Raw genomic sequence first — 27614 nt, 5'->3', positions numbered from 1 at the left:
AGGAGATGAACAACAGGGGAGAAAAATAAGAATGTTACAAAATAATCTAACAGAATTCTAGAAAGCGTGAATAAAAGAACCAAGAGGAAGAAATTATCAAATCTATAATTAAAAAAACACTCTGAGAACTACAAGAGTTTCATGGGGTACACTCAGTGCTTAACATAATGAATAAAAAAATATAGTATCCAAATGTAAACGTGAAATTTATATTTCTGTGTATATGTGAAATTCCAAAATTCCAAACCAAGGATGTAGAGAAGATCCTAAAACCTTCCTGAGATTTAAAAAAAAAAAAATCATATACAAAGCACTGGATATCAGAATGCATCAAACTTCTCATCAGCATCCTTAGAAACTAGAAGATAATGAGACATGCCTCAAAATCCTGAGTGACAATTCAATCTAGAATTCTGTACCAAGCCAACCTATCACACATATGAGAACATCATAAAGACATTTTCAGATTTGAGAAATATTTAAGGGAAAAAAGCCACAGGATCCAGAAAACAGGAATAAGTGCATCATTCCCAAGATGATAATGAAGTAAAGTCCCATGATGACAATTATGAAGTTGTAGAGAGGGCAACAAATCCTGATGAAAAAAAGACAGAAGGTTCCAGAAGGAATGTCATCAAGAAAAAAGTAGAGCTCATGGATTATCACATCTACAGAAAATCATATTGAAAAGTATTTTACAGAGCTGTTAAAAACATGTGGTAACACTCAGAGTCTCGGAGAAAATTAAATAAATGAAAAGACTGAGGTAATTTAACTCTAGGAAAAAAATGTTTATGTAATGAAGGAAACAAAAACATGAAACATTTAGCTCAGCAATGAATATTTATTTAGCTATCTACTAAGGGTTGAATATGGATTCAACCAAAATTGTAATGTAATTCCATTATTGTAGATGGGCAAAGAAATAAAGGTCTACGTTTGAGGACTCAAGAGCTTTTAAATGTCACTTATAATTGGTAGGCAATATTAGAAGAGACTACAAACTGAGAATGGAAGGTCAGGAGGGTCAGGGACTGATTTTGCTTTGGTGTAAGCCTTGTAGTGCTATCTAAGTATCGACATGGATTATTTTGTTGCGTACTCTTTATGGCAGACACTACAGGTTGGTCCACCTAAAAACACTGGTCTCCACCACCTCCTTCTTGTCTAGAGAGGTCAGGAAGCTAAATACTCAATTTCACAGCCTCCCTTGCAGAAGGATGGCCATATGACACCATGTGGCCCAAAACAAAACATACAGAAAAGTCTGTTGAACATAAAAATTCAACAAGCATTGTTAAGCAGAGTTGGAGGGTCCCAGCCAAACACATAAAATCAGAAAGATTTCTTTACTGATCCAGCTACACTGGGAAACCCAAAAGAAAAAAAGTGACTTTGGGAAGTTGTAACTTAGAATTTTAAAGATAACTTTTACGTTGGTTTACAACAATACATGCCAGTCTCAAAAGCTTATCATCACTACTGATAAGGTAGCAATGTTCACACTAATTTGGAGGTTCAGCAAATTCAACACCCAGAGTTCAAATACAAGCCCCCAACTGAGAAAGACAGGCCTCCAAGATTTGCGGAAAGCACATTCACTTCACAAAAGACAACATTAATCCTTAGAGCTTCCCCCAGATAATTTTATCTAAAATCAGACAGCAGAGAAGCAGCAATGAAATGCAGGGCAAGCAAGAGAATGGAAACAAGAAACAAAGGAAGAAAAAAGGAAATACTATAAAAAGTAAACAAAATACTTCTAAAACGCACAGCAGTCTAGGACCACCTGAATATGGGAACACCAACAGTCTCACACATCTTCAGCACTGCTATCAAAACACAGCATATTAAATGTTTTTCACAGTCATTTAAAAAAAAGAAAAGGTTAAATTATATCCAGAAAACTCTGTTAAGAAAGGGATATCAGTTTCATTTGTAGGATTTAGTGATTCATCACTTACATATAATACCCAGTACTCATCAGAACTAATACTACACTGTATGTTAACTAACTGGAATTTAGGGGACCCTGGGTGGCTCAGTCAGTTAAGCATCTGCCTTTGGCTCCGGTCATGATCCCAGGACTCTGGGACAGAGCCCCACGTTGGGCTCCTTGCTCAGCGGGGAGCCTGCTTCTCCCTCTGTCTGCTGCTCCTCCTGCTTGTGTTCTCTCCCTCTCTCTCTCTCTGACAAATAAATAAATAAAATCTTAAAAACAAAAAAAACCTAACTGGAATTTAAATAAAAACTTGGAAGAAATAAAAAAGAAAGGGATACAAGGCATGTAACCACAAGGCATGCAGCATAAAGAACCACTTTTACACAATGACAAACAATCCAACAGAAAACCCAGTTTTTAAGGGGGCAAGTAACAAGAACCAACAATTTCACAAAAGAGGAAAACCAAACGGTCAATAAACCTATTAAACCTATCAATTTCAGGGAATTGCTAATTCAAAAAGAGAGATTACCTTACTTCCATTAAATCGATAAAAATTAAAAACCTGATAATATCAAGAGTTGGCAAATAAAGTAAAATTAATTCCTGTCATACTGGTAGAGATATGAACTGATAGCATCAATTTCAAAGGCAATTTAGCAATACTGAATAAAGTTGAAGGTGTGCATACCTACAACTCGGTGATCCCATTCAAAGGTATATACCATAGATGAACTCTTGCACATATGTATGTGAAGACATATACAACAGTCAATATTACTTCATGACAGCAAAAAATTAAAAACCTAAATGTCCATCAACAGGACAAAAGATAAAGAAATTATTATATAATCATACAGGTGAATACCATACAGCAGTGAAAATAAATTTTAAAAAGTTATAAAATGTCCATACAAACAACTCTCACTTACAATGTTAGCAAGAAAGGATGTGGATAATATAGGTAATAAGGACACACCTATGGGTAATAAAGATGCGTATATAACATAATGTCATTTATGTAAAGAGAAGGACATGTAAAACATCATTAGGTACTGTAATTTATGGACATATACCTATGCTATAGAAGTATAAAAGCAGTTCTGGGATGACAAAAACTAAATTCAGGATAGTGGTTACTTCGGAAAAACAAGACAAAGAGAAGAATGGGATCAAGGAGGGGTTCAGAGGCTTCAACTGAATTAGCAATGCTTTGTTTCCTGAAAAACAGGTATTAGCTTAACATCACAAAATATTAAGATTAGATAATGCTAGTTGGTAGGTTTATGGGTGTTCATTCATTACAGCTATCAGAAAAGATACATGCTTTTAAAAGTGACCTCTTAAACAAAACAAAACAAAAAACTAAAGTAATGAGAATTGACAAATTTCTAAAGATACAAAAACAGCTTTTCTTCCTTGGCTTGCCACCCTCACTCCTCACCACCACAGACCTTGCACCACCTCCAACTTGAAAATAAATAAATGAATATATCAAGGTATGTGCTTCTGAGGCAGGGTGAAAAATCAGTCATGGGAAAAAAAAATGCTAGGTAGAGCTGTTTCTGGAGTCCAAAATTATCTGTATTCACACCCAGTTTTGCCACTTGCAACCTGTGTAAACTCAAGCAGAGAAAGCCCTTAACCTTAGTCTCATCTTCTGTACCACAAAGACAGTAACAGCACTTACCGCACAGGGCACTTGAGGAATTAATGAGAATGCATAGGTAGAGCACCTGCCTGAATTATACTACTAAAAACGCAATCACAACTGATTATGGTACAGTAAATCTCATGCACTGCCTCAAAAAAGTGGTTTGTTCCAATCTTCTGAATGGCTCACCAGTGACAATGATAAAAATAGTAGGGTCAAATGTCTTCTTGTCATGTCCACCTAAAATTAAAGTGTTTCCAAAGAAATTACTCCATAATTCTAGCTTCATGTGGCTTACTTAGTATTTCTTTTGAGTAGAGCAAAAATAGTCAAAACACAGAATGGTAGAGTTCTAAATTTTGCTTACAAATAGTAAAACTAAGAAAATGATCTTTCAATAAAAAAAAAATATTGAAAAGAATGCCTATTACTTACGGCACACAAATATCAGGCAACTGTCCCTTCTGTTCCCTTTTCTCTTTTTCCTTATTAATTTCAGAATATGGAAAACTAACAAATCTATTTTCTGAACAAATTCATTTACAGAGACAAATTTCCCTTCTGATCTGTACATTAGTAAATCAATGCAGTACAATGTTGACTAATGCCTGCTATTTATAACAATATCCTTCTGCAGGGAATTCTGGATGAAGTCAGCCTTTTTCATCCCATGAACTACAATAAAGTTTTATATATCTTACTTATCTTCCAAAATTTTGTCTAATTTTTGTGTCTAATAATCATGGCCTACAATACCAAATGGAATATTGTAAGTAACACATGGAGTACATGGGTCCCCTTAGTCTGAGAAGAAATTGCTCTCTTTTAAAAAAAAATGTTTATAAAAAGTTGGGTAGAAAATTCTATCAACAGAATATTTAATAATTATTATGTAAAGGGCCTGAATTTTCACATATCCAGTTTCCTTAAATTCTTTATTGTGAAATTCTTCATTTTAAAACCAGTTACAGAAAAAGCACAGGCTAGAGATTGGCAAGATGCTAAAAAGTAGCAGTAACTGACCACAGGATGGGATTCTGGCATATCTACACCCAAAGTCAATCAGACAAATTGAGCGTTGGGTATTTAAGAACCCAAGTTTGTCTTTTTTGTAAGTATGGAATTTTAGCCATGTAGCACATAAAATATGTCTTACATAGAAAGTGGCAGAAAGACACTTATACATTAAAAAAATCCATTAAAAACATTAATTTTGCAGAACCTTTTCACAAATAATGTTTAAGAAAAAAAAAAGAACAAACCATGAATCATTTTAGATTCTAGAGTTTTAACTAGTCAACAATCTTAGAGGTAAGAAAAGATATATATGAAAGTCATTGCAATTTTTTTGAATTCATCAATTAATATTAGAAACTCTATGGGAGAAAGTGGTACATTTGTTATCTTAAACTTTAGTGGTATTATAATACAAAGTTGATCACTATTCAGATTTTCTACTTAAAATGGTACAATTCAAAAATTTTAAATGGTACATTCAAATTTTAAAACTGAAGATCAATATGATTTTTAAATATTCACATTATTCACAGCTGATAGAGGTGGCACTCATCAACTGATTGCTTCTCTTCTGCTTTAAGTAAATTCATCTATTTAGTGGGTAAGTACTATGGTAACACAACAAAGAAATGTGGTTTGCTGGTTTAGAGACATTCACAATTTGATGGGGGGAGGGGAAACATATAATTACAATGCAATATAAAAAATGTAATTATTAGAAGTAAAAGTAGTTAGGAACACAAAGAAGTAACAAATATCTGAGCATGGAAACTGGAAAACTATAGGGAAGACTTCAAAAGAAGAGAAGAATGTAAAGTCTGTGCTCAGGGTTTCAAAGTACAGAGAAACTTTGGGTAAGGGAAATGATAAAGGCTGTCTGATTTCAAATCTTCCTGTTCACCCTCCAAAAAAAAAAACACCTACCATAAAACCAACAAAGAGAGGAAATAAAACCACATTATGAACCATGCCTTCAGCAAGATTAAGGAATACCACAACCTGGGGTGCCTGGGTGGCTCAGTCAGTTAAGCATCTGCCTTCAGCTCAGGTCCTGATGGGTCCTGGAACCGAGCCCCATTGGCTCCCTGATCAGCCGGGAGCCTGCTTCTCCCTCTCCCTCTGCCACCCCCCCCCCACCCGCTCCTGTGCTCACATGCACTCTCTCTCTCTCTCTCCCTCTATCTCAAATAAATAAATAAAATCTTTAAAAAAGGGGGGGGAATACAACAACCTTCAAATGACCTGTAAGAGAAAAACAGACCAAATTCCAACCGAGCTCCTACCACCCCCACAGCCAAGTCTGGAGGTTTGGAGACAGGGAGGGACACCTAAGAGACACTGAAAAGAACAAAGAAGCACCAAGGACTTAGACAAAGCAAGAAAAAAATCATGCTCCCAAAGCATCCAAAATAAAAGCCAAAAGACTATACACGTACACCAGGACTTTAAAGCACTAGCTAGGAAAGAAGGGCTCGGACAGAAATGGCAGGAGAGACTTGGAGAAGCACAGCTTTGGAGGGCAAACCAGGTAGAAGGAGATGTACCCTTGGGAATAGAGAAGTGAAGAGAAAGAAGAGAAAAGGAAAAGAATTAAGGATGCCACAGAAATGAAAGAGAAACAAGACATGCCCCCACCCCCCCAACACCATCCATAAAAGAAAGTGCACAGAGAAGGGTGTTACAGAACTCTTCAAGTAGGGAATGAACAGACAGATACACAAAAAAAGCAGGTCACAGACAGAGAAAAACCACTATGACAATCAGAAAATGCTAATAAAAACATTTCAGCTGATAAATCCCTCCCCCTCCTTTTCAAAAGCCACAAAGCTGAAGAAAATGGTAGCACAACATTCCAAACTCAATTTAAAATCTTCAAACAAGCATTTGTGATATGAAAAAAAATCCTGAAACAGAAATACAAAAACTAAGAACAGAAATGAGCAAACAAACAACAACCGAAAAAAGAAATGCAACAAGAGTTAAACTTAGAAAAGAAACAGAAAAAGTACACTTCTTCCAAATAGACTGTGAGGGGTGCATCTCCCCACAATAAAACATAGGGAAAGGAAAGAAATGTACTGGCAAAGGAATGAGCATGTTTACATTACAACTTGCAGACTGGTGAACTATGAACAACCCCTATGGATAGGCAGGTAGGGCCAGATCACAAAGGACTTCGAAGGACAAGCTAAGGTCTATTGATTTCATCTTCAAAGGTGGGGAGGCAGTATAATCAAGGAAGAAGAGCACGTGTTTTTGGCTTCAGATGAACTCAATCTCTACCAGTTACTAAGGCTGTGCCGAGCAATTATTCCTACCACTCTAAGCCTCTTATTTTTAATTTGTGGTTGGTTGGATGGACGGATGGATGGATGGATGATGGATGGATGATGGATGGATAGGTAAGCAGACAGACACACGCGTGCGCGCGCGCGCACACACACACACACACACACACATATACACACACAAATAGCAATTGTACTTGTCTGAACCTGGGTTTCTCCCAAAAGCAGAGCATCACAAAAGGACTTGTAGAGAGACAATTTAATTGGCAGGAGAGGTAAAGGACCACAGAGGGTGAAGCCAGAAAGGAGCATGAGCCAATATGAGGACACCCTATTGAGATGCCCACTGCTGTGGGCAACTGGAACTCAATCTTGCCAGACTCTCAGAAAATGTTTAGAAAGCTGTTAGAATTGTCCGTGCAAAGACAAGGAGAGCATTTCTCCATTGGCGTCTGCTCCCTCTAGTTAAGGGCTGCCCTAGGAGGAGCATTCACTCGCAGGCACTTCCAGGCTGAACAAGCCTCTGAGCCCTTCTACCTCTTATCTCCTGCTAGGTGGCTCTGGAGAAGCCCTGGAGCAGAAAGGAAAAGATGGGCAGTAAGCATACTTGAGATAAGCCACTGTCAGGGCACAGTGAGTCAAAGCCTGCATGAAAGAGTTGGAAGATGATGTGAGGTGGTGCTTCAGACCCAACGGATAGAGTATAGCTCAAATTCCCTCCCATCTGGGTCACTGAATACATGTGTATCAAATCATCCCATTGTACACCTTAAACTTATACGTTATATGTCAATTAAATCTCAAATAAAGCTGGAAAAAAATTAATTGGTCCCAGAGTCTTTCAAGGAGGAGCTAGCATTGCTCCTACGTAATGGTGACAGGGAGGAGCTTATCTTGAACTCAAGGAATTCATAAGGGTGTTTGTTGTTGCTCTGTGCCTGATAAATAACGCTGAAGATGTCTTTGGAGCAACCACAGTCCAAGGGCAAGTCAAATGAAGGCTCAGATCCCTCGGAGATGAAGGTCTTAATCAAGTTAACATCCTGGTTTGTTGTCCATCTTTTGTGGTCCCATGATCTATTAGCCATTGCCACAGATGTCTGTGGGTCAGAGCACCCTGAATGCCACTCCGGCCCATTATGATAATTACATCCACCTTGCTCCTGATAAGTGCCGCCATCCAGCCTCTGTTATTCCAGAATCCTATCATGTCTACGGACACTAGGGAACCTAGTCCCATGGAAGCATCTCCTATCAAGCCCAGCCTATTTCCCCTCACCAGGGCATTCCGTATTACCTTGTTGAGTTAAGTGTTTTCTTTGGACCTGCCTAAGGAACATGATCAGATAGCACGTTCTCTAGTCTCATAAAATAAATCCTTTCTAATATTCCTTCTTCTCGAAGACTTCTGACCTTGATACTCTGCCAAAGCCATTCTTGCATATTTATCTCATTTACTGTAGGTCATATTCATGCCCAAGATTCAAGAAAATATCCCCGCAGTATATTAGGACCAGGTTACTAGGATATTAAATCCTGAGTTATGAACAGTGCTCCCATGTTAATAAAATCTCCCCCATCCAGCCTCATTATTCTACCACTACCACCTGGCCCCATACCTTCAAGATCCAGTCCCCAACATACTCCTCTGTTCCTATTGGTACATATTAGCTAGGTCCTGGGATTATTTGTCTGAGTATTTCCTCCCAGAACAAGGATATCCCTGATTATATTATGCTAGGATTGCATCTAGTTGTCCTAGAGGCAGGAGGTGTAGAAGGCAGAGCAGATTCCAAAGAAGATAAGCATCATTTGGGGAGGCATGAACCTCAGCCAGATCTTTGCATCGTCTCCAAACAAGGGAAGGCTGTTCTGTTCTAACAAGGCATGAGTTCTGCCTGTCCGGAGGATCAGGGAAATTCAGGGGTCCAAAACTGTCAGGCTCATCCACCCAGATGTTCCCATCACATATCTCAGGGTCCTATTCTTCCCATATGAGGGTGCTGACTTTGGCCCTAAACACTTGTCGAGGGGACAAAGAAGAAGACCTACCATGAACGATATAGAATAAGGGACTTATATAAGGGTTTGACCTCACACAGGTATGGGAGTTAAACTGTCTCTGCATCTGGGGCTGAGTCTGAAGAGAGCAGGGCGGGCAAGTGGAAAGGAAAGGTGGACATGATATGGGAAGGAGCCAGGATAGACCACAATCTCAAAGACAAGCTGGAACCCACGAAGACAAAGAAGAACCTGTCTGTCTCTCACTACCTTCATGCCTCCATCTGCGATGAGACAGGTAACCTGGGGGAAAGCCGCACACCCAGACCAAGGATTCTAAGAAGTTGGTGCAGGTGATCCCAAAGGAGCTAAAAGAACTGCAGGCCTGGTGAAACCTGCACGCCAACAATATGACACAGCAGATCGGCAAGGATGTGGGGCAGATGCAACAGTGCCTCACACCAGCCTTCCCATGTAAAAGAAATACGGCTACTGCCTTACTTCTGCCTTCAAATCTTGTGCAAAATAGCTCTTGCGGCCAGTGTTAACCCAGAACCCGGAGGGGAGTTCTGGGAAACGTCATTCTCAGTTCAGCTCAGCTGACACAGTACAAACCCACCAAAGAAGATATACGGCTCTACCACCCTTAAGATCAAATCCCAGGCCTGCTTCTTTAGCGTCATCGGTCCGAGTGTTGCAGGCAATCTCTTTTCAAATGCTGCCACAGAGGATCTTTTCACAGCGTACCCTGCACTGATTGATAGTCGGCAGGCCTACGTCTGTCATTCTCTTGTTTTCAAAGTTTCCAAAGGTAAAAGAGGTCAGTCAACTTCAGAGTCCTTTCATAATCACCACTGTCCCCATACCCCATCAGCCAACACTTCACCTTCCATTCAATGCCAGCCAGTTCCAATGCCTTGCAGGTAAGAGTCTCGGTAACTGTTCTGTCACACATGCCGGGAGTTACCACCAATGATATATGTCCCTGCTGCAATCTCACCCGTGAGTGACCCACCCCAATCCCCCATATCTGAGGTATGCTTCCTAGAGCCACTTTAGGTACTGTCTTCGCTGGGGCTCACGTGCACGTGTGATTGATCTGGAAGGTAATCCCAGTGAGTAGTGAGGAAGAAAGAACTCAGGAGAGTGAAAGAGGGAAGATGGAAAAGCCCATACAAGGATGCATTATCAACTCAATCTAATCTGGACCTTTGGAGGAATGTATGGAATGCCCCTCAGAATTTTCCACCCTCAGGTCACTAGAGAGAAGCATTTATTATCAGCTTCCATCCCCCAATGCTGAAGGTTGCCCCAGTGGGACGTTCACTCTGTACACCTCTGGGATATGCACTTCTGCTTGCTGAGCCAGCTCCCCCTAGGATCCTAAACCTTAGAGCAGGAGTGCAAGTCCTGGGTGAGAAAGTGAAAAATGTGCAGCATGTGTACCTGAAATCAGACACCGTCAAACTGAAGTGAGTTAGTGAGCTGAAGCCCACACAGAATCGTTGGCGCCAGCAGGACTCCAGAGCGAGGCAGACAGGATAGGAGCTTGTGCACTAACAGCTGTCAGAGACAACGCTAACCACACAGGTGTGTTGTGAGAAGTCAGTGAGATGGGCAAAATGCTTGGCAGATCTCCTAACACATAAAGCTCAAAAAATGATAGCTATTACCATTAGGTTAGACACTGATATAAGACTGTGACAGTGGCAATGATAGCTATTACCATTAGGTTAGACACTGATTATTAGACTGTGATAGTGGCAATGGGCGAGCAAGAAACAGATAAAGGACGTATTTCAGAGTTAAAAAACGGACAGAATGCGGAGAGCAAATGGGTAGGCAGGGAAAATGTGAGGTAGAGGAGGAAGTCCAGGATGTTTCTAGCTAGGGTCCTGGCAGGATGGAGAATGAGCGTGCCACTAAATATAATACGAAAAGCTGGAGGAAGAAGCATTACTCAACTTGACAGTGTAAGGGACCTGTGGGCTACCCACATGTTTTATGCTCAGCAGGCAGTCGGAAGTAACCGATCAGAAACTCAATGAAGAAAGCTAAGCTGAAAACAGACTTGGATAGTAGTTCAAGCCATGATCATGTTGGAGTTCCCGGGAAGAGCATGTACATTTACAAGAGGGCTGACAGTGGATTATGAACATTTACGAGACACGCAGAGAGATGGAGGCCAGGGAGATGGGGAACGGAGATGGGGCAGCTAGCGAAAGAGAAGAACCAGGAGGAAGGGCACGGGGTCCCTGGGTAAAGGGAAGACAGTACCAACACTTGAGTACCAACTGCTCTGAAAGAGGTTAAGTCAACCAGAGACGTTTCCACTGGATCAGGAAAATAGGAAGACCTCAGGGACTTTAGAGGGAACCGTGATGCCAGGCAGACTGAGATGGAAGCCTGATGTTAACAGCACATCAAAGACTGAATGGGAGATAAAGAAGTAGAAACAGCTGTATAAACTGCTCTCTCAAAAACGGGTGGAAAAGAGAATGACAGCAAAAACTAGAGGGCCACCAAAGATTTTTTTTTTTAACAAGACGATTCAAATGTGTTCGTGGGAAGGAGAGTCTGAGGATGAGGGGAAGGGGGGGAATGGAGTAAGCTCTCTGAGGAAGTGGAAGATTGCAAAAAGAGGTGTGAGAGCACAATCTGACTCAATCCTCTTTATTTAATATGCTTGGATTTATTTTTAATACACTAACTAGGAAATATGTATTTAGCATCTAATTTGCTGAGACCAACCTAATAAAGTTATAAAATAACTTTTCTTATGAAATCTTGTCTTTTCTTACTCAACATTACAAAAACATAAGCTTCTTGGATTAATTTTAGTTTCAGTCAAAAGGTGACAATTGTATGCAGTGAGAAACAAATCTTCCTCTGCTATTTTAGTTCTTTTTTCTTTTTCTCAGGGGGAAATAAATGATTTCTAAAACCATTTATCAGATAAGCTCTAACCTAAGGGGGTGTCCAGCACCACACTGACAGCATACACATAGCTGCGAATTCTCGAATCTTTAACCCCTGTCTGCAGGGTCCAATTAGCCCAACTGCAGGGAATGTATTTGGGCTGGAAAATACGCTAAATAGCTAGCACATCAGGTTCCTTTTAACTGCCAGGTGGTAAGCTATTCTGAAGCTGTTTAGATTTGTGGTTGGGCCTCAAACCATGTCTCTGGACAGCATTCTGCTGGAGGCAGAACAAAGTTATATTTAATATCTGTGTACTTTAAAACAATGCTGCCCACTTTTCTCTTATTGCTGGGGTCACTTACCTTGAAGACTCACTGTACTTTTGGGGTATAAAACAGCAGTGTTTACTTATCCAACTGATTTTGGAATGACATGATTGGGCCAATGTGAAAACTGAGTCAATAGGAAAACAAATGCTTGTAAAGCAGTAACAAACAGCCTTTTTTTCCAATACGTGTACCAAATAAATTTAACTTAGAAGAACTGAACTAAATATAAAACACTTCAAAAAGAAGAAAAAGAACATTATGCTTACTAAGAATTTTGGCATGATCCAGAGAACATGTTCAGAGAACTGACCTCTGTGAAAGCACAGAAGCATTTCAATGGCTCTGCCTGAAAACTCCTTTCTGTAAGCTGTTCTACAACATTCCGTAAACTCTCATCTTATAGCGTGTACGTTGTGTTAACTTTTTGCGTGTTTTTCTTTATCTAAGAATTTTTAAAAGACCAGAATAACAATTTTTTAAAACAATGAAGTGATTTTTCTCTTCTTGAATGAAGAATTGCCCTTGCTTCACAATTCACAGAGGAGAAAAATACACAGGCTCAAAACTCCCGTATCTCCCTGCCACCAATCCACAAATGCACCTGTATCCTCTCCCTCTTCCCTTTTATTATACCAGAAATAATGGTCTTCTCTTATCAGAGGCCAATCTCTGCCCTCACTTCATGTCCCCCTTCCTCTCAGGGACCTTGCTGCCGTCACCTATCCACCCTCGCTGGTGTAGTTTCAATCTCTCTCTGTGGTGGATTCAGACTAGTGGTACCTAGAATGTTCTAGCACCACTCATCTTAAAACAACAAAAAATACCCACCTCGAACCCTCCCCCCCCCCCCCACTTCTCTCCGGCGAAGTCTCTCTCTTTAATCTCCTCCAGAACCAAGTCTCTCAAAGTTGTTTTCACTTGCACCCATTCCTCATCCTGTTCCATTCCTGGTTTACCCCACCAACTCACCACCACAGTTGCTCCAGGTAAGGTGGGAAGCTGACCAGTCGGATCTGACACACGCCCGGAAGCACCATGTCTCCCGGGCTTCCACAAGCCACAGCACTCCTAGTTTCTCTCCTGGCTTTCCTTCTCGGTGTTCCCCCTCAGTGCCCCTTCGCGGCAACTCCTTTTCTACCCATCCTCGAAATGTTAGAGTTTCTCAGGGCTCAGTTCTGAGTTTTCTTCCTCTCTGCATTCTACAATCTCTCCTAAGATGATCTCACTTCCACTTGGGCTTTCCATGTCAGCTAAATGCCAGTGAAGCTAGGATCATTCCCTGCAGCACAGACATCTTTTCCAAGCTTCAGACCCATACCCCACTAATGAAGTAACACACGGTGGTTTAGATGGGCCTTGGGCCAGATTGCCTGTATTTCAAAACTAGTTCTTGTACTTACTTCCTGGGTAACCCTGAACAAGTCATGGAACCTCTTGAAGACTCGGTTTCCCCATCTGTAAAACTGGAATAATAATAATACTCACTTCATAAGGTGGTTGTTGGATTCAGTGAGTTGGTGATAGCACCTACTAGGTGGCACACGGCAAGCTTCCATTATCCCTGATTACTATCGCCATATATGTTCATCAGAATATAGCAAAGGCATCTCAAACTTGCTTTGATCCACATAAAACTGGGTCCTATCTTTTCTGCCCACCCCATACACATCATCCCTGGTTCACCATCTGTGAGTTCTAAGGCAGAATTCTAAGATGAGCCCCCCATGACCCTTTTCATATCTCCTCCCCTTGAGTGAATGAATATGATATCACTCTTGTAATCAAGGCATTGTTATAGATATAACTAAGGTCCCAAATCATTGACCTAATGCTAAGAAGATTATGTAGGTAGGCCTGACCTAATGACACAGCCTAGAGAAGAGGATCTAGAAGTCAGAGTCCAAGCATGGAAGCACTTGAATTTCCACTGTCTAAAGGTGGAAGGGCCAAAGGAGAAAGAATGCAGATGGCTTCTACAAGCTGACAGAGGCCCCCGGCTGCCAGCCAGCAAGGAAACCGGGACCTCAGGCCAACAACTACAGGAACTAAAATCTGCCAACTACAAGAATGAGCTTGGAAGTGGATTTTTACCCAGAGCCTCCAGATAAGAAGAGTGTGGCTACCACCTTGATTTCAGCCATGCTGGGAGGACTTTTAACCCACCAACCTGTGAGCTAATAAATGGGTGCTATTACAACCCCTAAATTTGTGGTAATTTGTTATGCAGCAATAGAAAATTAATGTACCAGTTGAACAAAAAGCACCTTCAAACATATATTTGTTTCAGCCAGAAAACGCCCATCAATACCACACCAAGTTCTGCTGATTCTATCTCCTAAATACATCTCAAACATATTCACAATTCTTAATCTGTTCCCTACCCCAAATTGTATGTCCCATCTGAACTTCTGCAACAGCTCTTAACTGGTTTCCCTTCTCACAATTCTCCTGCCCATTCCCCTCACAGCAGTGGGAGCCATTTCTTAGAGTGCAAAACTCGTCTTGGAAAAATCCTTCATGACCTCACACTGCACTCGGGATAATACCTGAACACCTTATCATAACCTTCAAATGCCTCACAAAGTGGCCCTGGCTACCTTTTCAGCCTCATTTCCTGTGACTCACCTGCTTGGATATGATGCACGAGCCACAGAGGCCTGTCTTCCACTAACCCCGGTGTGCCAAGCCATTTCCCATACTAGGACCATCTGTGTCACTTCCCCCACTCAGCACCCAGTGATAGCCAGGGCCTCGGCTTGAATGCTACTATTTCACAGAAGCCTTTCCTCACCCCTAACATGATGCCAGGCCACCCAATTAGACTGTCTCACAGAGCCCTGTATCTCTTCACAGAGTTTTTCACAATTGCAAACACACAGTTGGTTGTATGATTATGTATTTAAGGTCTTTCTCTTAGATATAGCTCAGTGAGGGTGGGAGCCATACCTAATTTGTTCCTTGCAAAAACCCAGCATCTGGTACGGTGCCAGACACACAGCAGGAATTCAACAATCTTTAATGGATGAATAAAACTGTGCCTATTTTGCCCAACTTATACATGGCAAAATTAGGTCAAGATTATGAGGTTATTTGTGTGTGGACCATTAGATTTATCTTAATCTAGCCATAATTATGATGCTTCCTTACAAAACAAATGATGTAAATATAAAGGACAAACGGGGCAAGTTCATGGGAAAGTCTCAGGGCAAATCTGCTAGGATTCCGCGTTCACGCCCTCTTAAGGAAACAACATATTTAGATATGAGGTGCAACATTACCCTTACTGCATATTTTAAATAGTTTTTCCTTTAGGAAAAACATAATTTCACTCCAGCATTGATATGGTTAGAGGACAGAGTGCTTCAGTTGACTGAATTTTCTAGCTAACGAAGGGATATTCCACCAATGTAAATAACCACCTGGGACAAAGACAGCCCTGTGTATGCTCTCCACCCTTCTGCCAATAGAATTCATTTTTAAAAGGACGCCTCTATCTTACTGATTTCTCATTACTTCTCTCACTTTATCATTTTTTTAAAAAATCAAAAGTGCTATTAGTTAATCAAAGACCTCACTTATTTTCTTTTAGGAGAAATAAAAAAATAGCAAGAACACCATATGACAAAGATTTTATTTAAGAAGCAAAACACTGAATAGAAAGTCAAATATCTTCCCATATTGTCCATATTATTTATACTTTGTGTATATAATGCATTTAATTCCTCCCATGGTCCAGAAAAGGTTCAAGACAAATTATTTGGATTAACGAAGAAAGGAAAAGAAGAAAGATTAGAGACATAAAATGATATTAGAAAGAGGCTCAAGATGCATGCCAGACCACAATTTTATGTGATACAGGCTTGAGCTGTGAGGCTTTCTAGCCCCAATTTGATAAAAGAGGGACCCACTTCACAGCATTCCTATGGAAAACAGAACAGCTGGTCAAAAGCAGCTCAGCTATGGTTGGTACTAAGATCAGAAAGGAATGTCTTCTTGGAGATTCCTTAGAGAGGACACCATTCTACTTCTACTAAGAACACTTGTTACCAGTTTCTACTAAAATAGTTTCTTAAATAACTGACTGCTCCACATTGTTATCATACCCAGTTACCCAGGCCTGGGGCAAAATGATCTCTTGCCTCATCCAATCTTAAGCACAATTTATTAGTTTCCTATTATTGCTGTAAAAAAAAAAAATCAACATAAACTTCATGGTTTATTAACAACACACACTTGTCTTCTTGCAGGTCTGGCGATCAGAATTCTAAAACTGGATCTTATAGAGCTAAAATCAAGGTGATACTGAGCCGCACTCTTTGGGGACACTAGAGAAATATCTAATTGGCAGCTTCCAGAGGCTGCCCACACTCCTGGGCTCGTGGCCCCCTTCCAGCAATGGCATCAATCCAGGCTCTGTTTCCACTGCCACATCCCCTTCTCTCCCTCTGCTGTCATCTCACATTCCCCTCTCTTGAGTCTGACCCTCCTGTCTCCCTCTTATAAGGACCCTGTGATTACATGGGGCCCACTTGGATCATCTAGGATAATCTCATCTCAAGAGACTTAACTCAATCACATCTGCAAGGTCTCTTTGCCACGCGAGGAAACATATTCACAGGTTTCAGGTTAGGACACAGACATCTTGAGGGGTGTGGGTATCTTTATTCAGCCTACCACATAAGACTCCATCATTTATCCATTTGCAGCTACCTAAATTGTAAGGATGGTGTCAGAAAATAGCAATGCAAGGCCAAACCTATATGGTAACAGTAAAGCAACCAATAGGGAACTTAATAAAAAAAGTTGTAATTCAAGAGTTAATCACAGAATCCTTTTAAGTAGCAAGTTCACCTTCTGTATTCCAAATAATATGATACAACAAAAATATTATTTACACAATTTTTTTGTCAGGAACACAATGGTTATAAAAAGAAGCACACCTACACAAAAACTTGAGTGTGAAGTAAAGTAACTGCAATACCAAGTACTGTACTAAAAATTGGGAACTTTACCTCCCTTCTCTCTCTGCGGTCACAGGGGAGAATGCCTACTGAATATTAAAAAAAAAAAAAAAAAAAAAAAAAGGTGAGACAGCCAGCTCACTCAGTACTTTAGGAAGGTATAAAGTCCAGGCAGCTTACTTGATTTTTGGAGGAACAGCTATAACTGAGCCCAAAGGGACACTGCTAGGGACAAACCTAATGAGGGAAAGATTCTATTTTAGACCCTATTCATCTTCCCTGACAAACCAGAGGAATGTAGGAGTGCTCACACCTTTGAGGTGCATAAAGAGATCTGTAAATCATTATGGGAGCTCAAAGGAAATAACTGTGACAACCCCTCCCTCTCACTGCATTCTGGGACTGACATCTCTCAACAGTGTATTTAATTGCGAAGTTTCAGTCAACACATGATGTTATTATGTTAGATTTTTCCCTAGAGGAGTTTTCACCAAGCATCAGCTTCTTTTTCACAGGAAGAATTCAATCCTGCCCACCAAACCACTTGTGTCTCCAGGAAGCTGAGGTTTCAAGGTTCTTTCTTGCCATGGAGTAGAGATTAATGTTGGGTCCGAGAGGACAGGAGACTTGCCACCTGAGAAGGTTTTCTCCCCAGTAGACTGCAAATACAAAATACACTTGAATCCCTCTTGACTTAAGGACTGAGGACTGAGATTTATCCCAGGGATGCAAGACTGGCTTAACATCTCCAAATTAATTAATGTAATACACCACATCAATAAAACAAAAAACAACCACCACATGATCATCTAAAACTGGATCTTACAGAGCTAAAATCAAGGTGATACTGAGCTGCACTCTTTGGGGACACTAGAGAAATATCTACTATCTAAACATGATCATCTGCATCAATGCAAAATAAGCATTTGACAAAACCCAATGCCTTTTCATGATAAAAACACCCAAACAGACTAGGAAAAGAAGAGAAATTCCTCAACTTGATACAGGGCATCTATGAAAAACCCACAGCTAACTTCATATTCAATGGTAAAAGACTAAATCCTCCCCCCTAAGATCAGGAACAAGGCAAGGATGAGTGATCTCACCAGTTCTACTGAACATTGTACTAAAGGTTCCAGCCAGGGCAATCAAGCAAAAAAATTAAATAGAAGACATGCACATTGAAAAGGAAGAAAATCTTATTCTATTTGCAGATCTTATAAGTAGAAAACTTACAAGTTTCTTATAAGTAGAAAATCCTAAGACATCCACTAAAAACTATTGGAACTAATAAGCTAATTCAGTAAGGTTGCAGGATACAAGATAACAAACAGAAATAAATTATATCTCTATATATTTACAATGAACAATCCAGAAATTAAAGTAAAAAAAAAAATCCTTTTACAGCAAAATATTTAGGAATAAAGTTGACAAAAGAAATACAAACTTATACTTTGAACACTATAAAATGTTGGGTGCCTGAGTGGCTCAGTCTCTTAAGCATCTGCCTTTGGCTCAGGTCATGATCCCAGGTCCTGGATAGTCTGCTTCTCCCTCTGTGCCTCCCCCTGCTTATATACATTCTCTCTCTCAAATAAATAAATAAAATCTTTAAAAAAAGAAAAGAAAAGAAAACTACAAAATGTTGTTAAAAGAAATGATCTAAATAAATGAAAAAACATTTCATGTTCCTGGATCAGAAGACTTAATATGCTAAAATGGCAATACTCCCAAAACTGACCTACAGGTTCAATGTGATCCCTACCAGAATGCCAGTTGGCCTCTTTGCAGAAACTGACAAGCTAATCCTAAAATTCCTATGGTAATTCAAGAGACCCAGAATAGCCACAACCATTTGGAAAAAAGAAAAATAAGATTGGAGGACTCATGCTTCCAAACTTCAAAACTTACTAAAAGGTTGCAGGGGTCAACACAGTGTGGTGCTGGCATAAGGATAGACAGTCTAGAAATAAATCCATATATCTACGGTCATTTGATTTTTGACAAGGGTGCCAAGACAATAAAATGGGGAAAGAATAGTCTTTCAACAAATGGATCAAAAACCTAAATGTAACAGCTCAGACCATAAAACTCTTGGAAGAAAACAGGCATAAGCCTTCTTAAGGTTGGGTTAGTCAATGATTTCTTAGATACAACACCAAAAGCACAAGAAACAAAAGAAAAGAGATAAATTGGACTTCATCAAAACTAGAGACTTTTGTGCCTATAAGGCACAAAAGCAAAAAAACTCACTTTACGGGAGAAAATATTTGCAAGTCACATATCTGGTAAGAGACTTATATGTAGAATACATAAAGATTCACATTTCAATAATAAAAAGACAAATTAACCAATTAAAAATTGGCAAAGGATCTGAACAGACATTTCTCCAAACATACACAAATGGCTAATAAGCACACAAAAAAACGCTTAACGTCATTAGTCATTAGGGGAACACAAATCAAAACCACAGTGAGATACCATCTCATACTCACTAGCATGGCTACAAGCAAAAAGATAATAACGAATGTTAACAAGGATGTAGAGAAACTGGAGCTCTTGTACACTGGGACTGGGACCATAAAGGTACAGCCACTTTGGAAAAGTTACAAAGTTAAACACAGACTTAAGGTGTGATGCAGTAATTTTACTCTTGGAATGTACTCAAGAGAAACAAAAACATAGATCCACACAAGAAACTTATACATTAATGTACAAAGCAGCATTATTCACAATAGCCAAAAGGTGAAAATAACCCAAATGTCAGTCAACTAATGAAGAGATAAACAAAATATGGCATATCCATACAATGGAATAGTACCTGTCAATTTAAAAAAAATGAAGTGAAGATACATGCTGTAACATGGATGAATCTTGAAAACACTATGTTCAGGCTACATATTGTAAAATTCTATTATATGAAATGTCCCTAGGCAAATGCACAGAGAGACAGAAAGTAGAACTAGCAGTTGCCTAGTGCTGGGGATGGGTGGTGAAAATGTGGAGTGGCTGATATAAATGGGCAAGACGTTTCTTTTTAGGGTGATGGAAACATTCTAAAATTAGATTGTGGTGATGGTTGTATAACTCTAAAAATACACTAAAAATTCACTAAATTGTACAATTAAAACAAGTGGATTTTATGTAAATTATATCTCAAAAATTCTGCTTAATAAACATTGCTGCACTGCACCTGGGTGGCTCAGTTAAGTGACTGCCTTCAGCTCAGGTCATGATCCTGGAGAAGCAGGGAGTCTGCTTCTCCCTCTGACCCTCTCCCCTCTCATGCTCTCTCCCAAATAACAAAATATACAAAATAACAAATAACAAATAAACAAAATCTTCTTTAAAAATTAAAATAAAAAAGCAAACATTGCTGCATCCACCTTTCTCTTTCTCTCCAATCACTTGTTCTGGGGGAGGCCGCTGTCATGTCATGAGGACATTCAAGCAGCCGTATAGAGAGGTCCCCATGGAAGGAAATGAAGCATCCTGCCAACAACACGAGAGTGAGCTGTCCTAGAAGGGGAATCTCCAGCCCCAGACAAGTAAATCTTCAGGTGACTGCAATTCTGGCCAACGTATTGACTACAATCTCCTGAGAGATCCTGAGTCAGAACCATCAAGCTAAGCATCTCCTGAATTCCTGACCCACAGAAATCATGTTGCTTTAAGCCACTAAGTTTTGGGGTAATTTGTTACACAGCAGTATATAATTAATACCCCTTCCCTGACCCTCTCTTCAGTGTTAGGCTCTCTCTCCTGATGAAGGATGTCTAAGGAAATGTCTTCCCAGCAGCCCTTCCTCTCCTAAGTTTGGTTTCACCTCCATCAGCATGTTCACTGTAGTAGCTGTCATGTTAGTAAATCATGATCCCATTCCCTGGCCTTAATTGATGATCTGAAAGTAGGCATCTGACCAAAGCCAGGTCAGTAAGGTCCTGCCCTGAAATTTCTATACCTGAAGCTGTGGAAAAGGCAGTATCTCTGCCTAAAGCTTGTATGATGTAAAACCTGGGGTCTGCCAGCAGCCATGTTCTTTCCCATGTGGGAAAAGGTAGATGGCAGTGGAGAGGGATGAAGCCCATCACGTGGAAATAAGAAAAGATTCAAGATGGAGGGAGTACAGAACATATGTCTCTGGTTCCAAGGATTCCTGATGCAACCCTGCCCTTACTATGGAAGAATGTATCTGTCTTGTGACCCCACCATCTACAACAGCACTCAGTACTTAAGAGGTAATGAAATATTTATGAAATAAATGAATGGGTAAGATAATCCAATATCCTTCCTATAATACCCCCCTCTTTCTCTTTCTCTTTGCTGTTGTTCAATAGAGAGATTTGAGTATTTCAAAACTAAAAGTCCTAACCTCTTTTTTGCTACCTTTATACTCTGTATCTCTCTATTATTATACTTATGGCAATATATCCTAATTACTGGCTCACATGGCCTCCTGCCCTACTATCAGAGGGCAAGATATTTGCTTAGTCATTTTTGGTATCATCAGCACCATTTAGTCTAGAAAACAGAAAGTGTCAAGAAATATATGTTTAACTGATGTAATCAATCCTTTACTCTTCATTCTTCAGTTTTTATAATTACTGTCCCCAATTTATCAACCTCCTAACATTTACAAGATACTGGGAGACAGGATAAACCACTGCTTGTGGCTTGGTCGTGCATTTTCATTAATTCAATGAATTCATTCAACAAATATCTGAGTACCTACCATATGCCAGGGGCTGAAAATGGAAAAAGGACATGGTGTCTGCCCTCAAGAACCCTACAGTCTAGCACAGACAAGTACATTGACTATTACAGTGTGTTAGATGTTACTGAAGATATACACACAGGCTGCTAAGCAGTAGCAGGGATCATGGGGAGTTCTACTTCAGAAGGCAAGACAGACACAGAAAAAGATGACAGCCAGCAATGTGACATGGGCTAAGCACCAAATGAGTGATTTGTTTTCTAAGTTACATGGGGTTAGTCTGCACACTTTAAGAAAAGGTACCACCATGGAGTGATTTTCAGACTTTGCATGCAACCAACATCTCCTGAGTGCCTTACATGTGCCGAGCAAACTGCTTTGCACTCTTTGAGCAGGCTCGCATTCGACTCTCACATTTTGTAGTCGAGAGATATGAGTCTGAAAGAGTGAAGTGACTTGCCCAAGTCTACACAGCAAGTAAGTGGCAGAGCTAGGATTTAGAATTAAGTCTTCCAATTCCATGTCCGAGGATACCATGCTATGCAATCTACACAACTGGAACACTTTCCATGTGGCTTTCATTGGCTTTTCAATCATCCTAGAGCATACAATACAGTGTTGGGCTCATATGGGCAATCACCAACTGCTGACTTGATACGGCTATAAAGTTTGTCCACATTTTGAGAAGCAAAGAACTGTATCAGATCAAATTACTTTGGTGCCTATTATAACATCATGTGCTGACAAGAGTGCAGTTGGCTAAAGATGAGCAAATCTTTCAAGCTATATTTTAACAGTACTTTTGACCACTATATCCGGTCAGTTGTTCCAATGTTCAGTAATAAATCAAAATGACTGTTCATTTCCTTTGACAGTTAACAGTACTAATGAATTCAGTATAATCTCACCATCTATCAGAAAAATTTCTAAAACGCAAACTTGAAGGTGATGATTCACATGGTTAGCCGGGAAGGAGAAGTAAAGCAGTACTCATTGCTTTCTACAAAACTAGCATTGTTTGCAAAACCCAGAAACTGAGCAATTGGTTGACTACTAATAACAAGTAGGCTGCTCTCTGGTCATTTAGCAAAAAGCTCCTTGTTGCACCATGGCCAGGGGCTGAGGAGCATATGACTTCAAGTAGCTTTTGTGTGATACAGCATAATTCTACCTATATAAATCAGTGAAGTGTTACATAAGATTTTTAAAAAAGAAATTCAGTATCTCCACAGCAGAGAGCACCTGACACTGAGCCTGGCACAAATCAGATATTAATACTGAATAAGTGTTTACTGAAAAAAAAAATGACTTAATGGCCTTCTGAAAACGTAAGTTGTCTACTAAATGAAAAGAGAAAAAAAACCAACCAAACCCACACAGATTATGTTAGGAACTCAAAAGATTATGGGGTAACTAGTTCAAGATACGTAAGAAATTCACAACCACCAAAAAAAAAAAAACACGTTGAAATGAGTAAACACGCATTTGACAACCCTCTTAAATTAACTCACCACACGGGCACTCGGTGGAATGCTAACCAGCCATCTCATTAGAAATAAAAACGAAAAGAACAGGTGACAGATCTAACTTTACAATCTGTTCAAAATGGTAACAAGGTGTACTTGGCATACACCTGAAATCTGCTGCATAAGCTCTGTTTCTACATAATAAAAGAGTATCTCTATATGCCAAACAAGCTGAATCATAAACCTTAATAAATGCTCACACGAACACTGAATAGTAATAATGAACTCTTTAAATGTATTAAAATGTATTGTCCAGAAATGAAAAAATATCTCTAATACCAGACCGGGCTCCACAAATCTAAACCCAAACTGTACTGATTAGTCCAAATAAACATTTTCCAAAATGAACAACTCGGACCCACACAACGAATAAAGTAATCTAACAAGTATAAAGCTTGGAGCAACTCTAGTGATCTCAAACGTTAGAACATTAGAACGTGAGCGCTTAAGCGGACTGGTTTAGCCGCTTTTACTTAGAGCTTTACATTTACAGAGCCTTCTTCTCAAAAGACCTCTGAAAGAATTCAAGGCCAAGTATAGTGTTTCATGATAATTGCAAATAAAAGCGCTCAGACCCTGAGCCCGCGATCCCTCTCTGCCTCACTACAGACCGGACTCATGAAAAGCCCTGGGGACAGCCACCCCTTGAGCTCGTACAGGACGCTGGCACCTCAGGGGATGGTTCCACAAACCCCCACCGGGACCACCTCTAGGGAAGCAGAGGAGTGGAGGAGAAGCGAGTCAGGCTCCAAAACAAAGCGTCGTTCACCCCACACAGAGGCAGGCGCACCTTTCGCCCCGGACAGGATGCAGTGACCGATCAGTCACCTGTGCGGGAAGGGGGCGCGAAGACATCCTCAGAGACTAGTGCCAACAGGCAGCTGTCCGCCGCTTCGCGGGCCCCAACGCCCTGCACCCGCAGCGCATTCCCGGGCTCGGGAAAACTTTCGGCCCGCGCCCCCCGGGTGCGCCCCCACCGCCAGGTACCCCCCGGCTTCAGCCCCGCCCGCGAGGCCCCGCCCCGGGCCCGCCCCCCGCGCCCACTTCCCGGCCCCGCGCCCCCAGCCCGCGCAGGCACCCGCGTGCCCTCGGGGCGCGCCCCCGCGCCGGGCCCGGCCGCCAGAGGGCGAGGTCGCTCACCCGTCCGCAGCTCGTGCTTGACAGTGAGGAGCTGCTCTCCCCCGGTGCCGCCGTCCCCGCTGGTCCCCGCGGCGCCGCCGCCGCTGCCGCCCTCCTCCATCTTCTCCCTTTTCCGATCCCGCGGGGTCCTACGCGGGGATCCAGGAGACAGCGGACGCCCGGCCCCTCAGAGGTCCCGCTGCAGACCCAGGAGCCGGGGTGCGGCAGCTCCAGAACTCGGACGCAGCGACGAGTCTCTTTCCCGCTCTGGCCGCACCGCTCGCTCCTCCGCCTCCTCCCCCTTCGGCGGGCACCGCTAGTACCGCGCAACCAAACCGCCCCCTGTTCCGCCGCCTCCTCCTTCGGGCCGCTCCGCCCACAGTCAGCAAGGTAGAGGAGCCATTCTAGCCGCTATCGCTTATTGGGCACAGGGCGCGCGCATCTGTCAACGCCGGCTCTCATTGGGCAGTCCTCTCTGACGCTTCAGGGGCCGCCCCGCCCCGCTCCTCGAATTGTTGTTGCTTGGCGGGGAGGCAGGAGAGGGAGAAACGCTACCGCTCCGATTGGTGAGAACTGAGATTCTGCCCCGCCCATTCCCGCTGGTGCGCACGCGCATTCAGGACCTTCCCTTCCCTGACCTACCCAGAACGGTCACACCCCTTATTCCCCAGCTTCGATCTGTTAGTAAACAGTGTCTAGTAGTCAGGAGGACTTGGAGTCTGTGATTGGCTATTGCTGAAAGAGGCGGGGATGGCTGATTGGAATGTTTGGTCCGCCAATCACCGTGGACAGAGGAGGGGCCTGAAGGGAGGCGCTTCTCACACACGTGTTTGCGGACGTCTGAGGGTCCCAGCCGGCGAACCTCAGGGGTGTGCCCAGCTGGAAGACGGCGTGTCTTAGGAAGGTGTTACTTGAGCTAGTGTGCTCTATACCAGTTAAGTGGAATTTGTGCGTAAGTGCAGGTAGTTCTTAGACATTGCAAAAATTCACAATCCCAGCTCGCCATGAGGACGTTTGCAAAGGATAGGTATTTCCATTTTGTACAAGATACATACAAGGCACCAAATGGATACAGAGATTAATAAAATACAATACAATCCCTGCCCCTAAACAGCTTTCAATAGAAACGTGAGAAACAATTTGTATATACACAGGAAATATAAAGCAGAATTTGGGGGAAAAAAACATACAAACAGAATGACACAGATGACAATAATTATTCTCGGTAGGGGAGCTGGGAAAGGCTTCTAGGGCAAGGAGGAATTCCAGATAACCAACTTAAAGGATGGGTAAGATAGAAATATCAGCAGCAGATCTTTCATGCAAAAATGGTAACTGTGAGCATAGCCTAGAGGTAGAGAAGGCAAGGGTGGGTTAAATGATTAATAAGACTGGATGGAAGCATGACCCAAGAGAGAGAGAGCTAAAAAGGTAAGGTGCTGTCAGACAATGGAGAACATTGACTACCATACTAAACAGTGCAGGTTTTAGTACAGGTTGGGGAGTCCCAAAGAGTAGTTACAATATCAAAGCTGTTCTTTTGGAAGTTAGCTTCAGTTACAGTGAGAAGGATGGACTTAGGAGAGGAGAAAGCTAACAGGGCGAGAATACCGTTGGAAAGATAGAACTGTTAACCTGAGAACTATCGGGAACTATGCGGTAAACTTTTACAAGCAAAAGGAGTTTATTCAGGAATAGCAAAGAATTACAACTTCAGATGCACAAGCTGTGGTAAAACTATAGGCAACTCCAATAAACAAAGGAGAGGAATGTTTTTTAATAGAGAAGGAGGAAGTTGGCCGGGGTTGTTTTGAAGGAAAGTTCATTGGAGAAAAGCAAGAGTTCAGGGGGATGATGGTTTCTCATTGGCTGAGTTGCATGGGTAGTCAATTTCATGTAGGAGAGGCAATGTACATCTTTCCCTGTTGGAGCCTGTAACTGAGGGTTCTTTCCTCTTGTCTATTCACCTATTGGAGTCGGTAATTGCCAATTTTCCCCCCTAATTGCTGTGGAATAGTAGGCTCCCCCTTCTCACCTCCTGACTCCACTTTGGTGAGGTTTCCTTTTTTTGATTTTCACAGAATTTAGGGGGGCCTAATTTCTGGCAGTGGACCTGAGAATGGGAAAGGGGGAAGATTAAAGATGGGCATTTGGATGTATTTCACATAGAAGTGACCTTTTAAACTAAGCATGGATTAGGTCAAAGATCAAACACTCTCTGTAGAGGATCAAGCAATAAATATTTTAGGCTTTGCAGGCCAAGTGGTCTCTTTCACAGCTACTCAACTCTGCTATTGTAGTGTGAAAGCAGCCATAGACAATAAGTAAACTAATGGGTATGGCTATGTTCCAATAAATCTTTATTTATGGACATTGCAGTTAAATTTCACATAATTTTCATATAATAAAGTATATTCTTCTCCTTGTAATTCCTTTCAACCATTTAAAAATATAAAAGCCATTCTTAGTTCTTGGGCTATAAAAAGCAGGCAGTAACCAGATTTGGCCTGCAGGCCATAGTTTGCAGACTCCTAGATTAGACTGCCGTGGAAGAGAAAGCAGAGAAGGCTTGACAGCCCCTCCAGGTTGCCTGAGCAACCTAGGCTTACCTGTCTGGAACATTTATCCACTAAACCATGACTGTCGACTCACTTGCTTTTCTCCTGCATAAGTAGTGTGCTATTTGGAACCAGGGAATGACTGTATGCAATTGTTCACTTATTCACTCAACAACTTTTGCACCAGCTATATACCAAGTATTGTGAAAGACACTAGAAACACAGTGGAAGCAAAACAGATGTAATCCTTGCTCTCATAGAGCCTACAGTCTAGAAATGGAAATAAATATTAAGTAATCACATAAAGAAATGTAAATTTTCCATAGTGATCATGCTGTAAAGGAAAACAAAAGGCTGCTACAATAAAATATAATGGTGGGGGGCTGATTTAGGTTGGAGGAACCTGAAGGCCTTAATAAGGAAGTATTATTTAAGCTGATTCTTTAAAGATGAGTAGGTTTTAACCAGGATGTGGCAGGAACTGGTCTGCTGCTCACCAATCTCATTTCCTCTTCCTGGACACACAGGAAAACTACTTTTTTTTCCCCTTTGCAGTTAGGTGAGGGTCATGTGACTGTGATCT

General features: G+C 41.3%; 1 protein-coding gene across 2 annotated transcripts in view; it reads right to left on the bottom strand.

Moving 5' to 3' along the window:
• The window catches only part of RPS6KA5 (ribosomal protein S6 kinase A5), a 178490-nt gene extending 153668 nt beyond the window's left edge, over positions 1-24822 (bottom strand). The window contains exon 1 of one of the 2 annotated variants that reach the window (XM_027571517.2): positions 24495-24822. In XM_027571517.2, coding sequence (XP_027427318.1) covers positions 24495-24594 — 100 coding nt within the window. In that variant the 5' untranslated portion in view covers positions 24595-24822. The remainder of the gene's footprint in view (positions 1-24494) is intronic. The other variant, XM_027571516.2, reaches the window with a different exon arrangement.
• Between the last annotated feature and the right edge of the window lie 2792 nt (positions 24823-27614).

This window comes from Zalophus californianus, chromosome 6, assembly GCF_009762305.2.
Source record: "Zalophus californianus isolate mZalCal1 chromosome 6, mZalCal1.pri.v2, whole genome shotgun sequence".
In the NCBI taxonomy this organism is placed as follows: domain Eukaryota; kingdom Metazoa; phylum Chordata; class Mammalia; order Carnivora; family Otariidae; genus Zalophus; species Zalophus californianus.
The sequence above is the reverse complement of the archived record's forward strand: the minus strand, read 5'-3'. Positions and strand labels throughout refer to the sequence as shown.